The sequence below is a fragment of the Protopterus annectens genome, chromosome 1.part0 (genome assembly GCF_019279795.1).
Source record: "Protopterus annectens isolate FY-2018-M chromosome 1.part0, PAN1.0, whole genome shotgun sequence".
Taxonomy (NCBI): domain Eukaryota; kingdom Metazoa; phylum Chordata; order Ceratodontiformes; family Protopteridae; genus Protopterus; species Protopterus annectens.
In genome coordinates, this window is record NC_056725.1 from 1,888,817,944 (window position 1) to 1,888,834,765 (window position 16,822).

Below are 16,822 nucleotides of genomic sequence, written 5' to 3' on the forward strand. Positions count from 1 at the left end.
TGCTGATCTGTTCCTATAACATTTTAAGGTTTCGTGTTTTTAAGTTTGATAAAAGAGTGTTCGCTATTTTTAGCATTCGATATTCTGATATAGATGGCATTTATTGAATACAGTGCTACATTTTGCCACCTTTGATCCAGCAACCTGAATCAACTTAAATGTATAGCTATCCCTTCCTAGATGATACTGGGTTGAACGTTGTGAACTATTCAGAATGAATTTAAGAATTCTTATAATGCTCTTTTTCGCATATATTTTAAAAAAATTGACATCTGCATATTTTATAAGATAAAGTACAAAATGCTGCGCCTAAACTCCAGTAACTGAAGACTGAAGGCCAGCTCACGGAATATATTAAACATAAATAATAACAATAAAACAATCTAGTGCTATCATAAGCTTTCACTTAGAATAATTATCAATCTAAGATATGAATCTTTGGATGAACCTTTGAACAAATGAACAAGGTAACCCTAAAGTTATGTGCTTATTGCTATTAAAAAAAAATGGAAATAAAATAATGGTGCACCCTATGAATTATAAAAATGATTACTTCACAAGATGCAAGCAGAAAATTGAGGGAAAAAATAAAAGAAAAATAATTAACTCTCTGTCACAATATTTTCTATTGTTTGTTCTTTTGCACAATAATTGTATTTGTTTAATATTTGTTTACCGGAAAAGTCTGACTGGGACAGAGCCCATTTTCAACAGAGGCCTTGGGAGAAATGCTCCAGATGCATGTCTTTGGAATGTGGGAGGAAACCCACTTGAACACAGGGAGGAAATACAGACTCCACATAGAAGTCGCCCCAGCCGAGAATTGAACCGGAGAACCTCTTGCTGTGATGCGTCAGTGTTAACGACTGCAACCAGGTAACCACGAGTATAAATCCACTACTATCACACCGAGGAAGTGGGAAACACAGTCAAAGTGGTAGTATGTACCAAGAATACACCCAAGATGTTCAAAGGATATAATCAAAACCGCAACTCCACAAGCTCGAACTCGAACCACATAAAATAACAGCTTACAGGCCAATAAACGCTCCAAAAAGATTTATTATCGTGAAATAAATTCCAAAATCAGGTGTTGACCTAGGTTTCGTCCATCTCCACAGACTTCATCAGAATCTGATGAAGTCTGTGGAGACGGACGAAACCTAGGTCAACGCCTGATTTTGGAATTTATTTCACGATAATAAATCTTTTTGGAGCGTTTATTGGCCTGTAAGCTGTTATTTTATGTGGTTCAAGTTCGAGCTTGTGGAGTTGTGGTTTTGATTATATCCTTTGAACACTACCACTTTGACTGTGTTTCCCACTTCCTCGGTGTGATAGTAGTTAACGACTGCAACACTGTGCCACCCACAGTCAAGACTCTGAAATAAAACTTCTGTTGATGCTTGAGACTCCTTAATATGACTACCACCAAATTCATGCTGCATAATTATTTCCGTCTCAGGAATAGGAATTTCTTTCTTATTAATACAGCATTTTTATAGAAATGCATCATCCAGTTTTGGTAATAAAATTCAATAATGTGCAATATATGCAATATTTCAATATATATATATATATATATATATATATATATATATATATATATATATATATATATATATATATATATATATATATATATATATATCAGTTCATAGGTACTTACTAGGCTACTGATCTATAAGGATGTTAAGAAGCCTAGCCTTACATCCTATGTAAATTTTTAGTCCTTGTATTCTGCTTAGGAATAAGCCTGAGACAGGACAAGCAAGAGTATACTGTAATATTTACATTTCTCCTATCCATAATTGAGAGGGGTGCTAAGCCAGGGGTGAATTTGTGACTGACCATTCATTTATCAAGTTACACTTAATGTAGTAAGAAAAATAGTTTGCTTTATGTGGGAAATCAGATGGTTCTAAAGAAGTGATATTTTCTGTGATTCATGCTTATCCCTTCAAAATGTTCTACATATTTTACAAAAGAGACTGAAATCCCTTGAGTGGGTGTGTATGATGCCATTGGACTTGAAAATGTGTAATAGGTCTAATAGAGTGGGGTCTGTTGGTGTATATAAAAGGTAGGGATCGACTTTCAGGTAGCCTATATAATAACAAGAAAAGCGACAAGGCTTCGAGATATATAGATATTACGAGGGAAACAATGCAGGCAACACACACAAACATACACACTTCTATACAAACACACATATCTGTCTGTCTGTCTATCTATTTATCTATAGCCTTGTATATGTGTGTATATGTTGGTTTCCTATCAGTAACCTGCCGCACAAGTGGTTGAGTCCATCAGCGAAATTCCTGTATCCTGAATATATATATATATATATATATATATATATATATATATATATATATATAGACAGATATATATATATATATATATATATATATATATATATATATATATATATATATATGTGTGTATGTGAGTGTGTGTGTGTGTGTGTGTGTGTGTGTGTGTGTGTGTGTGTATATATCTGTATATAAATATAGATGTAGATATTATATATATATATATATATATATATATATATATATATATATATATATATATATACCGGTGTCGGATATCCTTTTGAAACAACAGAATGCTGACACCCAGGACATAGACACCATTCGGTCGATGCAGATAGGTGGTTGACAGATGTGCAAGATCAACAATTGCTGGGTAGGGGAATATTTCCTTTCCCTGGGGATTGTGTGATCTCAGAGTTAGTATATATAATTAACCAGGGTTATGGGGGTGCAGGGGGTCATGCCACCCCCTGCAAAAACAATTGCTATTTGTTTAGTCCACGACAGGTAAGCCCCAGGCATGCAGTAGTGATATTTGTGACTTTGACATTATATCATCGATCTACTGGGTGTCAGCACATTGTCCGTTTGATCAAGTGCCAGGCACTCATTTATAAATATATATATATATATATATATATATATATATATATATATACATATATGAAACTCCTCAGTCTCATAATATTGATCGCAAGCTGCACATACTCCAAGACATAATCCTACAGTATGCATATATACTAACTCTGTGATTGCAAAATATAGGGGAAAAAGCACAATCCCCCCACATATAACAGTGGTCTCATGTTGGTACATTGATAAAGTGTTTGTCTGTAATCTGTAATGAACAAAAGGCCTGTTGACAAAACCCAGGCCCCAAAAACCTCCCAGACATTCCACCTGCAAAATGAATCCTCAGCAAACCCAAAAACACTCAGCATAGACAACACCTAAAACTGCACATCTAGTGAAACTTACAGGTATCAGGCCCATAAGGCAAGCCAGTACACTGTCCAGGACTCTAGTCATAGGGGACTCCATTGAATGACATACTGATATCCCACTCACCAGGCTGAACAAGAGAAAGTAACAATCCATTGCCTATCTGGGTCCAGGATCCACCAAGTTAAGCATGCATGAACATAAAAAAACAACGATGTAAGATCACCACAAACTCTATTTATTAAGTGCTTTTCATCCAGCACAGTGACTGGACTTCATCAGATAAAAGAATCAACTTCATAGACACTCTTAAATGTTTCAACAATCCAGTCATGTGACCAATGTCTCAATTAAACCTCTTAACAATGTTCAATTAACACATCACTTAATACAAGTTCTACCATAGTTAAAAATACAGAGTTTGAGCAGTGAAGGATGAAGGTTTTCTATTTAGGGAGAGAATGTATTATATTGTTCTTTAGTCAGGGCCTTTAACTCTGTATTTTTAACTATGGTAGAACTTGTATTAAGTGATGTGTTAATTGAACATTGTTAAGAGGTTTAATTGAGACATTGGTCACATGACTGGATTGTTGAAACCTTTAAGAGTGTCTATGAAGTTGATTCTTTTATTTGATGAAGTCCAGCCACTGTGCTGGATGAAAAGCGCTTAATAAATAGAGTTTGTGGTGTTCTTACATCGGTTGCTTTTTTATGTTCATTCAGTTTGTGAAGTATTGTTTCATTTCCAAGTTAAGCATGCACACAGGTCATTTCCCCACAGGTATCAGTAGCTTATACTTAGAGCTGTTGCAGATGCCCAACATTCAACCAAATACCAGATTCATGGGGACTTTAATTATCCCTTTGTAAACTGTGAATTCTACAAATTGCAGGAGCAGATTCCTAGATATTGTAAACGCAAACACCCTGGACTAGTTAGTGCATATGCCTACTAGGGGTACAAACATATTGGACCTAGTACTTGCAAATATGGGAGAATGCTGCCCCCCAGTGTCATGTTCTCCCTGGTAAGGACAGACTACAAAGCACTCTCCTTCAAAATAAGAATCATTTCTGTAACCCCAGCAAAACCTGCAACAGTTAGAAACTACTCCAAGGTAAACTAACTTTTATTAAGTGATAACCTGTCAAACTTTCAAGCCCCTCCAAACTCAGATAACACAACAGCCTATGAAGGAACATTCACTGAAGCTCTGTGCAACCATGTCAACAACTGCAGAGAGGCTGCTGTGTCTACAAGATGTAAGCCCAAAACTAACTCAAAAGATAAACCATCCTAGGGGAATCCAAAATTAAACAGGTCATTACAACAAAAGAAAAAATGTCATAGTTATAATAATACAAAAGTATAACACCAAAAAAAAAAAAAAAAGATAAACACTCTCCTATAAAACTGAATAGACGGTTAAAAAGATTAAGTCCAACAAAACAAATTTTGAGGTAATGATAACATTCCAGGCTAAGGACAACCATACAGCCTTCTTTAGCTATGTCCGAAACCTCAAAGGTAGCACACGACAGTGTGCCGAAGCAGGTCTTAAATGTGCTCTCTAAGTCAGATGGGCCCCAATTGTATCTCAGGATACCTTTTAAATAGCCTGAAAAATGACCAATCAGTCCCACTGATTTCACTATTCAACCATAACCCTCACACAGGCTTTATGCCATACAAATGGAAGACTGCAACGGTCATCCCTCTGCACAAGGGTGGACCATCAATGGATCATGGGAACAATAGACTTATTAGTCTGACAAGTCTTGTATGCAAGCACATGGAAAGAATTAAGATGAAAATGATTAACAATGACTAGGAAACCTAACAGACACTGGACTTAACCAAGATAGGTTTCATCAAGTGGGGTCTATATTATAACATCGAATTTTATAAAGTTCGAATGGTATAATATCGAACCAGTTTTGTCGAATGCTGAAAACAGCAAAGGTGCAGGACACCGAATTATTTCCCAGGGAAAGAATTTGGTGGGCCATTGCTGTGGCTTCGCTGTTTTCAGTGCTCGATATGTTGGAACATTACGGGTCGGGTTTAGGTAAGTGTGCGATTGTGTGTAGGTTAGGGTTAGGGGGCAGGTTAGGTGAGTTAGGGTTAGGGAGCGGGTCAGGTAAGTGTGCGGTTGTGTGGACGTTAGGGTTAGGAGCGGGTCCGGTAAGTGTGCGATTGTGTGTAGGTTAGGGTTAGGGGCGGGTTAGGTGAGTTAGGGTTAGAGTGTGGGTCAGGTAAGTGTGCGGTTGTGTGTGGGTTAGGGTTAGGGGTGGGTTAGGTGAGTTAGGGTTAGGGCGCGGGTGAGTGTGAGATAGTGACGGATCTTAGGGTTAGGGTTGGGTTAAGGTAAGTGGATAGCTAGTAGTGTATGTAAAGTTTAGTTTAGGTTTAGGTGTAGGATTTTAAGTGTATATGTGTGGATTGCTGTTTTTTGTGTGTTTGTGTTGTGTGTATGTTTCTCGGAATAGCGATTTCTTTCCCTGGGGAAAAAAAATCACTATTCTTACTGTTTGATGTTTGCGGATTTCGGTGTTTAAGGTTCGATATTATAACATTCGATCTTTGTAGATTTCGATGATATAATATAGACCCCATCAAGTGCAGGCCATCCCTAATGAAACTAGTTGACTTGTTTGAGAAGGTCACTAAGGCAATGGATGAAGGCAAAACAGTGCATACTGCCTACCTTGACCTAGCTAATACATTTGATACAATATGCTACTCAGGCATTGTAAACAAATTCATTGAATTAGGCATAAAATCCAGCTGGCTCACAGACAGAACCAAGGAAATTAAGACTGGAGAGACCATTTCCACAAACAGTCCCATCAACAGTGGAGTCTTACAGATCTCTGTGGTGAGTCCCCTCCTTTTTGGTATATATTTTTGGAAGACAAGGCCAATGTTAAGGGCTACTGAGTTTCAAATAATTGCAAGCTAGGAGCAATCTTAGGAGTCCCCTCCCCCAAATTTACTAACATCTTAAAGAAAGGTCTAACACAGAAAAATGACTGCTGCCAAAACCACAGCTGAAAACTGAATGGGAAGAAATACATAATAGTACCTCTTAGGAAGTCAGCCAACCAGAGGAAACTACCTTATTAATAAAACACCTCTAAAGGTAGACACAGTAATCACGGATTTGGGGACTCATAAGATAGTAACTTGGCATTCGACCAACATGTATCTAAGGTTGTAAGAAAACCATTCTGTGTCACTCAACTAATAAGTAAATGCATGGCATCTAGATCCAGGGAAGTCTTTGTGCCACTGTACTCAGCCAGCATTAAACCCATCATTGAGTATAATGCCCCCTTTGGTATGTAACTGACCAGGCACATGCATCAAGAGGAACTTCCACAGAGGTTCCACACAAAAAGAATACCGGGTGTAAATACATTCCTTTGCATATCTCCTCAAAGTCCTATCTCTGAACTTTGTCTCCTACAGATTGCTGACAGGCGATTTATGCCTGGCATATAAGGCATTCTTGGATCCTGCTCTGATGGGCCTTTGGCATATCCACAAAAAGAACAGCACCAGAACTACTAGAGCTAAGGATTTAAACTTTGCTTGTAACTTAAATAGGACATGGAGAGACAGGCATGTAATTCAGAGAATCTATAATCTCTGGAATAGGCTTCCCACCCATGTGAACCAGAGCTCTTCCTTAACCAGTGGATGGGAAATTGGAAATTCACCCCTGGTCTGACACCTATGTGTCTGATGGACAGAGGCAACTGTTAAATCATGCTCTAACTAACACACACTCCTTAAAACAAGCTTTAAGGCACAATAACTCATGGGACACATTTGGGTTGCATGGCTAGGCTTATAAATGCCCCAGTGGTTGTTAGCCTAGTATACACATTTGAACCTATGAACCTATCTATCTACAGATAGAGAAAGAGAGAGACAGAGAAATATACTATATTACAAAGAATAGTGAAATGAAGGATTTACAAAGTGATGTCAGAAAACATTGGCAACATCTCATTCAGTAGCAATGAATAATTACTTCTTTTTAATGATTTTTGAAATTGATATCACTGTTTTTCATACACTATTGTGCGATTTTAGTTAAACCTTTGACCAATCATAGAGTTCTGCATTGTTGTAAAACAAGTTAGTTTTTTTTTCTTTCTACAAAATGTGTAGTTAGCAGCTATGACACATCCACACATTACATCAAGTTTAGGTCACATTTTTCATTGAAAATCGTGTAAAAGTTATACCCCTTCTTCACAGAAAATTACACAGAGCAAGTCTACATCAAAAATTATAGAGACAACAATAATACAATAAACGTGCTGTGAATATTCAGATCCAGCTTTAACTCCCTCTGACCCCCTAGCCACTTTCACTAACACCTTAACACAACCATCCTAGAGACCAAATGATGGATTACTCAGGTAATTATAACTTGCAGGTCATTCTAATCAAATTACCAAATTCAGAATGCCATCATGTATTTTCCTTTCTGGTTTTGTGTGTGTGTTAATATATGTGTATGTGTAACATGGACACACACACAGACACCCACACCCACACAAAAGCATGCATAGAAACAGCAGCATTTAACCTAATAATAGCCTGTAGGATAACTCTTTCTTTGCTGTAGACATAGTGACAATGTCCTTTTAATATAGCAATGAAGCACTGCTATTGCCTGAATAGTTATTCTGTAAAACTCATTAAATAGCACTTTCATGCTCTTAATATAAAACTGGACCCTTTATTTATGTGGCAGCTACAGCTTTTCCACTGTACAGCATATCTGTTATTGCCTGCTAGTTCCTGATGCTTTGAAATAATACATATTACTCTTTTTTTTTTCCTCAGCCTTACATTTGTATTTTAGTATTTCAGGTAAAACTGTTCTGTTTCCTGCTTTTCTTATTTTTTTACTCCTAGTCACTTTAACTAACACCTTAAGACTACCACCCTATAGACCAAACCTTACTTTTGCAATGCTCATGAATTATATCCTTTTATACTTCTACCACAATTATATTGACTACAGTTTGTATTCAACTTTTGCAGCTAATGTAAAAAGTGTCACTATCTTAGATAGTTTGTAATTGCTGTTTGTATTTCAACCTATTCTAATTTACTGTAATGTTTTTATTTGCATTGTACTTCACTGGCCTTCTGGCCCATGTTGTGCAAGAAAGGGGTCTTGGGACCAGAACCCTCCCTGGTAAACAAATAGAAACATTATTAGGTAAATACAGTATGAAATATCACAGGGCAATGCTAATGACACAGCATGCCACACTCACATTTGTTTCCAGAAGCTTAGAAAGCTGCGAGTTCTGTTTCCACATCATTATGTTACATTTTAAGTAATCAAGCCCCTCTAGAACATTAAGAGTTATTGCACACCTGAGTTGCACTCATTCAAATTAAACATTACACAGACTTTCCATTTTTCTGCAATTAAAAATGTTAAAAAAATATCATAGAAAACACTTTGAGAGGCATGGTTTCTAAAAGCTCACCAGGTAACCTAGGAAAAGGACAATGGTGTCCATTAAATCTTTTTGATTAATAGATGAAACTAGTCAAAAATAATATTCACAATCTAATATGACTTATACATCACAATTTTTGCTTTGCTACACATTCCACAATTACATTATTTTCATTAAGACAGAATAATACATAACATCATTTCCATTTCATTTTATAATCCTGAGTTCACCCAAGTATTGAAAATGACCGAGTTTAGCAGCTGATTTAGTATGAAGTTTTCCAACAGGATAATGTTTATTTTTATGCAGCTATGTTTTCCATCAGGATAATGTTTATTTGTATGCAGCTTTGTTTTCCAACAGGATAATGTTTATTTTCATGCAGCTTTGTTTTCAAACAGAATAATGTTTATTTTATGCAGCTATGTTATCTTCTGTAAAATGTTTCTCTTACTGGAGTAGAATAGTGACATCAACCCTCTAATGTTCTGGCTGTCTGATAAAAATGATTCTGAGAAGTACATTCTGTTAGTCCTGTCAGCAAATTCAGATAAATCACATTGACAGCTGAACTTCCAGTATTCTAAAATGAGTATATTATGACTCTTAAGCACAGAGGTAATTTCTGAAAATGAATTTTTGCAGCTTTACTGGGTTTTGTAAAAACTTGACATAGTAACATAAGCTTCATCATGGACAGTGGTGTGTGTAACATTGTTTATAGAAACTTCTGGAAGGGCTGATAGGTTGTCAGCTGGAACATCTTCTTCAGTTTGACTTTGATTTCCAGATAATTGCTGAGAACATATAGCAGAGTTGTCTTCTGAAGGGAACGTCATCTGGGGACTGCCACTTGGCTTGCTATCACCTGCACTATTTCTTTTTATTCCATGGGATAGTTTGCTGTTCACCTCATGACTAACGTTTTCCTTGCTCTTGGCGAAATTGTCAGATGTATGAAGTGTCTCCTGGGTATCTAGTGTTACTGAAACAGTCTTGAATGTAGCATCACAGTTCATCTGATGACAATACTCCTTTGCTTTTTCCTTGTCATGACTGACCTCCAGGCCAGTGTCCTCTGTAGCTGAAGGATTAAGAAGACGAGTCATAACTTCTTCCGTTCCTATCTTTTCTACTCTGTCAATAGTAGTATCTATGAAGCATTCATCAGTGAAATTTATACATGCCTCCTAAAAGAAAATAATTATTAGAATTAATGAAAGAATATGATAATGGTGTCTAAGCAGTAAGAAAAATCTATTTGTTAAAAATCTTAATGGGAACAAATAGTATAGAATGATGTGAAGTTATTCTATCTTGCCGTTCATTCTTACAGATGAGTTTGGAGCCGATCCTCAGCTCCGAGTCGACCTACTACAAAGCTCAAGGTCTTCAGACAGCTTGAGGCCAAGTTCCTATCCCATGATGCACATTGAGTTACCTCAGATCTAGTTTGCCGCTGCAACAGATCAGAGGTTTCCTCACAGCTCGAGCCAGTATAACATATTTTTATGAAAAAAGTTCCTATTTTCTATCTTTATATCTTTATAATTACAACTTTAATAGCTTGTTAGGTATTGTTAGCTTAATTGTGATAGTCTCTTATACTCCTTTTGGCTGTCATTTTTAATAGGCCTTTAGTATCTCCCTTCCCTTTCTTTGGTGTGCCTTTATATAGATATTAGAATATTTTACTAGCTTAGTACTGTGTTTTAGCAAGCATTTATAGGCTTTAGAACTTGTGTGTGTGTGTGTTTATACATTTATAGTTAGCTCATATTTAACCATATAGAGCCCATTTGTTTTTTTAAGGGCTACTTACTGTTTTATATACTATAGTGTAGTTTCAAATTGTTAAAAACTTGTATTTTTTATTGATAATACAAGTTTGCTTGTGTGCAGTTGGATAGTTTTCATGGCTGACTAAGATAAAGAGAAACATCCCAAGTCTGGGTTTAAAAAATGTTCGAAGTGTGGACAAAAGATGTCAGTGACTGATAGTCATGTAATTTTTATGTTTATTGTCTGGGTGCCTTGCACTTGCAAGAGAGTTGCTCCATCTGCCATTCCTTTTCAAGCCGTGTACTACATGAAAGGAAAAGAAAATGAATCGATAGAGAACTACTAAAATCTTCCTTTCAAGAAGCTTTGGGTGACCATGATAAAACTAGTCATTCTCCCAAATCTTCCAAGTCCTCTAAGGCTTCATCATCGGACTCAACAAAATCAAAAAAAACCTTTGACGTTGGCTCCACAGCCTTCAGAGCTGAGCATCTTGTCTTTTTGGAGCTGATCCCCAGTCCTGGAACCGGTCTCTGCAGTATTGAAATCACCAATCCTCCAGTCAGCACCACCCTCCATCCATTTATCTCAGTCCTCGATTAGCATATCCGATTTGGATGTGGATCGTGTGGTGCAGAAGTTGTTACAGGCACCGTCATTTGCAAAATTTTTTTCGATTCCGACCCAAGTGGTTTTGGAACCAAAAACTGTTCCTCCATCTTCTTCTTTTCCTCCTCTGAGCCATACCAGTCTGTCAGAGCTGGAGGAGTTGGACCTTATGATTGTGGAGCCTTCGGAGCTGATGCCATCAGTTCCATTTACTCAGACTTCCTTGGCGCCCACTGAGGAGTCTAGGAGCCAACACTCGTGGGTCAGGTCTGGGGAGGATAGTCGGACTGACCTGTTGTTTCCGACTTTGCCTCTCGGGGCCTTGGCTCAGATGAGTTTGCCTCCTTCCTCTGGATTGGAGCCCACTGTTCTGGTGCTGAGGGGATCAGCTGTTTCTTCGGACCCAGCAGTTTCTTCTCATTGGAGCAGAGGTGCTTTTGAGGCCATGATGAGAGTAATGTCCCCCAGGACATCCACAACTTCAAGACCAACTATCTCTTCCCCAAAAGCGCCTGTGTCCACTTCTGCCTCACAGATCCCTTTGAAGCATAGAGACCCTGAGCTTCAGGAAGCTTCTCTGGGTGGCCCCTGCTCTTCCGAGACCTCACCAGAAGTTCCCACTGATGATGTTCCCAGGAAGAGAATTTGCAAGATGAAACATCTAGACTCCCCGCAGGATTCTCTCATATCTGACACCAACTTAGATGAATCAGAAGGGTCCCCATGGTCCCCCTGTGAATATATCTCATTTGCAGATATATTGGAAATCCTTAAGCAGAGGGGTGGCTGGAAGCTCACCAACCCTACTGAAGATGAGTCAGTCCTCCTGAAAGCTTTCAGGTCTCAACCTTCTACCTCTTGGATGTCTCCGCCCTTCGATGAGCTTATGGAGCTGGTCTCACAAAGGACATGGGAGTCTCTGGACACCATGGAGCCTGTCCCTAGGAGGCCCAATACATTTATTTCTGCCCCTCAGGATAAGTCTTTTCTCACTAAGGGAGTGCCTGTTGATGCCATGGTGGTGGCGGCACCCACCAAAAAGGAGAGGTCAGAAACTTCTTCCTCTATGCATCCTCCTAACAGAGACTCTAGGATAATGGATAGGTACAGGAAGCACATGTATAGTTCAGCAACTTTTGCCATGCGTTCACTGAACTATCTTACACATTTCACAAGACTGCAAAGAGACCTCCTAAAAGAGCTTGGAGATACTCTTCAGGGTACGGTAGCTGAAGGAGCTTCAGACAAGGTTGCCTCCCAGCTTGCTACCCTTAATTCCATAGTGAACTCATCCATGCATCTGATATGCAGCTGATGGAATGAGTAGGGCAGCGGGTACAGGAATTGCTCTCAGGAGACACTCCTGGATGTGCTTATGTTCCTTTGTGGAGCCCTTTAAGTCATCCTTTGTCAACACCCCTTTTGATGGCTCATCTCTTTTTGGGCCCAAAGTTAAGGAAACTTTGACCAAGTGAGAGCAGGAAGGAAATACTCTGCCATCGGAGTCCATTTTTACACCCCTACTAGACCCTACCCCAAGGGTCAAAATGGAGGAAAGATGTGGTTCCAAAAAGCCCAAGGAGCCTTTCTGGACACGTGATGAACCCCTCTCCAGGGGTAGAGGAGGGGGAAATAATGGAAGATGCCACCCTCGTGGCAGAGGGGGTCCGCAAAACCAGGGCGACAGAGACCAGTTCTTTGGGAAGCCCTACCAGCACTCCTGAAAGGAGGCCCGACTGTCCTACTCTGGGGGCAGTCGGGGGTCACTTATCTTTTTATCCAGATGCCTGGCTAAAAATAAATGACAACTGGGTACAAAGTATAGTTTCCAGAGGATATTCTATTCCCTTTGACCCCCCATTGACAACAAAAATCCCGGACGTCTCACCTAGTTACAGGGAACAAGGAACAGTAGAGGCCCAAGTGGGAGTGGGAAGCACTGAGCGGCCTTTTTGTCCGATTTGGTGAAGTTTCAGCCAGAAACTAGTAGTCCATTGGTTGTTTTGGGCCAATTCCTAGCTCCCTTCAGCCCCCTGCTATAAAACACGCTAAACGCGCGTTAGCGCGATTTAGCACGGAGTTGCCACTGTTGCACACAAGAGCAGCTGCGGTTAAACAAGGTTAAACTATTCGGGCCATCTAAATTCCACTCTTCAAATTTTCCCTTAGAACTACCTTCCTCGAGCTGTACTGCTGATCTAACCAGCATATCCTATAACTGAAAAGTTCATCTCTACTTGATTCCCAAGTAGACTATTCTCTATCTGTAAAGCCTAGCACTTACTCCTACAGTACTTGCACCTTGTTAAAGCACTCTTATTATAGATAGTACCCCACCAGCCTAAAACCCACTTCCCCCGGAGTCCTTTGAAAGTCTCTTTATCTACTACTTCTAGTATGTCGAGGGATCAGTTGCTAGTGTCCTCTCCAGCTCAACTGGTGAGCCTGGGAATATTGAGGCAATGTTACAATTGCCTCATGTACACAGACAATCCTCTCTTTCTCCCACAAAACACAAATACATGCGAGAGATGCAACTATACGGCCAAACTGGAGGCTGAGCTCTCTCAACATAGGACTGGCAAGACCAGACAGGAGGAGAAGGTAACCACACACAATACATACCCAGTCACACATGGTACCATCACAACTTCAAATCATACACATACTCACACAAAGACATACTCGGAGGCTCTGATCAAAAATTTACCAAAACAGCAGAGGCCACCAAAGCAGACACCCAAACAACTACCACCTCATGACCCAACACATGCAACACATAGACCACACAGTCAGAGTGTCAAACAGTCACAACCCTTAAGGCCAAACAAAATGCCAGACACACTTGTCATTGGTGATTCCATAGTCAGACACACTGACGTCCCGCTCACCAGACTGAGTAAGGAGAAGGTCACAGTAAGCTGCCTGTCGGGCGCTAGAATCCGCCACATAACGCAAGCACTCAGGTCTCTCAACAGCAGGTACAAGTACGACTCAGTCATTGTCCACGCTGGTGTCAACAACCTGAGACGTACCTCCTTGGACTACATGAAAAGGGACATCGAGGAGCTCTCTGATTATGTAGCCCAGGCAGGTATGACCCTGACCTTGAGCAGTATCCTACCTTCACCTAGAATGATGCCACAATACAGTGATAAGATGATCAGCTTTAATAATTGGCTTAAATTCTGGTGTCATTCAAAGGGGATCCAATGTCTGTCTGCCTGGGATGACATGCTGGACAAGCCACGCTGCTTTGCAAGGGACGGCTTGCACCTGTCACCCTGGGCTTCCGGATTTTGGCAAAGGCTCTTGCCACCTCCATAGTGCCTTTTTTAGGCAAGGCTCAAATTCTAAACCTACCACCATAGAACACCAAAAAGGAAAAAAACTAAGGGTAATGCTGCTCAATGCCAGAAGTCTCAATCTCAAGATGCACGCACTGAGGCCCTTCTCAATATGGAGAACATCGATGTCTGTGCTGTGACAGAAACCTGGTTCAAGGCTCCTGAGAGCACCCCAGCACTACCAGGTTTCACCTCATATCATGCGTTCCGGCCCCAAAATCCGGACAACACCAAGAAAGGAGCGGGGTGTCCATATTCATAAAGGACACCCACACCTCAAGGTTGGTGGCAACGCACGATGCATCGGAGACCATCCAGGTGCAATTAACCATAGGCAAGACTGCTCTGCAATTTGTAGCATGTTACAGGCCACCCTCTCAAACTCAGGAACCTCACATGGCCTTCCTGAAAACATTGGTGGGATAAAGGTATCTCCAAACACCATCATACTAGGTGACTTCAACTACCCTAATATAGACTGGGAACACTACTCAAGCCCGAACACTCTAACCCAAAGATTCCTGGAGTTCATAAACTCAAATGCCATGGAACAACTAGTCACCATCCCCACAAGAGGAGAAAACATACTTGATCTCATCATCACGAACATGGGATCAAAATGTTCAACACCGGAAGTATACCCCTCACTGGTGAGATCAGATCATAAACTAATCTCGCTGGAGGTCCTCATCCCGCCCCACCTGAAACAAAAAAGACCACAGTGAAAAACTTCTCAAAAGACGATTTCACACTTCTAAAAACTAGTGTGGTCTCCTTTAAGGCCCCTGAGCCAGTGGTAAACATTACTCAAACCGCTGAATCACTTACAAATGCCTTCTACCAGCACCTACAGGACTGCATGGATCAGGCAATCCCAAACAAAACTAAGACTCTCTGTACCAAAGGCAAGCATCCAGTCTGGTGGACCCCAGCCATAAACAAGCTCTACAACAAAAGGAGGAAGCTACTACAAGATAGAGCAAAATCCTTGAAAGGTAAGACACCTTTGATCATTATAAGTAAAAACTAAGAGCTCTCATAAAATCATCCAAGGCAAATTTTGAGAGAAAAATCGCCAAGGACTCTAAAGACAATCATAAGGCCTTCTTTAGCTATGTTAGAAACCTAGGAGGAAACTCCCAGATATGCTCAGAATTAGTTCAAAATGATGTGAAAATTACTGAACCTACACACATTGCTAACATACTGGCTGACAGGTTCAGTGCAAACTTCTCCCCCAAAAGGAGAGATATCTATTCCAGAGGATTGTAGCCCCCCAAACATCTCCAATGCCCAGGTGAGAACTGCCCTCACTAAGGCAAAAAACACAGCATCCATGGGACCGGATGGTGTCCCCGGCTGTGTGCTTCATGAACTCAACGAGGAATTAAACCCACAGTTAGGACAGCTGTTTAATCTTAGCCTCACCTCAGGATACGTACCCAAGGAGTGGTGCACGGTGACTGTGGTCCCACTTCATAAGGGCGGTGCCTCCACAGACCCTGGAAATTACCGCCCCATTAGCTTGACAAGCCTTATCTGCAAAGCCATGGAGAGGATCATAATGGAACTCATAAATAAAGACATAGGGAACTTGCAGACTTTGGATCCAACCCAGTTTGGCTTTGTCAAAGGCAGATCCTGCCTCTTAAACTTGGTTGACTTTTTCGAGACAGTCACCAAGGCCATTGATGAGGGAAAGGCAGTCCATACAGCCTACCTCGACCTGGCAAAGGCCTTTGACACAATACCCCACTCAGGTATTATCGAAAAACTCATCAGCTTGAATGTAAACCCATACATCACAAGATGGGTTGCAAACTGGCTAAGTGACAGAACCCACAGGGTCAGAGTTGCTGGAGCCATGTCAGACTCAAAGCCTGTCACAAGTGGTGTCCCACAGGGCTCAGTCCTGGGTCCACTCTTGTTCGGCATCTACTTTTCTGAAGTACAAGCAAACACAGGAGGGTTATGGCTGACAAAGTTTGCAGATGACTGCAAACTGGGCGCCATAGTCGAAAACACATCTGACACAGATATCCTCCAGAAGGGCCTCACAGAAACAGATAACTGGTGCCAGAGCCATGGCCTGAAGTTAAACGCCAAAAAATGCATAGTCATACCCTTCGGGAAAAACAAGGTTATCCCTAGCTACCATATAGGTGGCAATCCACTGAGCACAGAAAAGTCATCAGGGATCTGGGGACCCAAGTTGACAGTAGCCTTCGCTTGACACTCATGTTGCTAAAGTAGTTAGGAAAACCTTCTATATCGCCCACCTGATCATGAAGGGAATCACATCTAGATCAAGGGAGGTCATCGTCC

General features: G+C 40.4%; 1 protein-coding gene across 2 annotated transcripts in view; it reads right to left on the reverse strand.

The window, feature by feature from the left end:
- IL7R (interleukin 7 receptor) overlaps positions 1–16,822 on the reverse strand; it is a 776,271-nt gene that overhangs the window by 366,270 nt on the left and 393,179 nt on the right. The window contains exon 8 of one of the 2 annotated variants that reach the window (XM_044069970.1): positions 7,287–9,949. The exons of the other annotated variant lie outside the window; for it this stretch is intronic. Within the exon in view, the coding sequence (XP_043925905.1) occupies positions 9,407–9,949 (543 nt within the window). The 3' untranslated portion in view covers positions 7,287–9,406. Of the gene's footprint in view, positions 1–7,286; positions 9,950–16,822 lie in introns of those variants that run through there. 2 annotated transcript variants of the gene reach the window in all.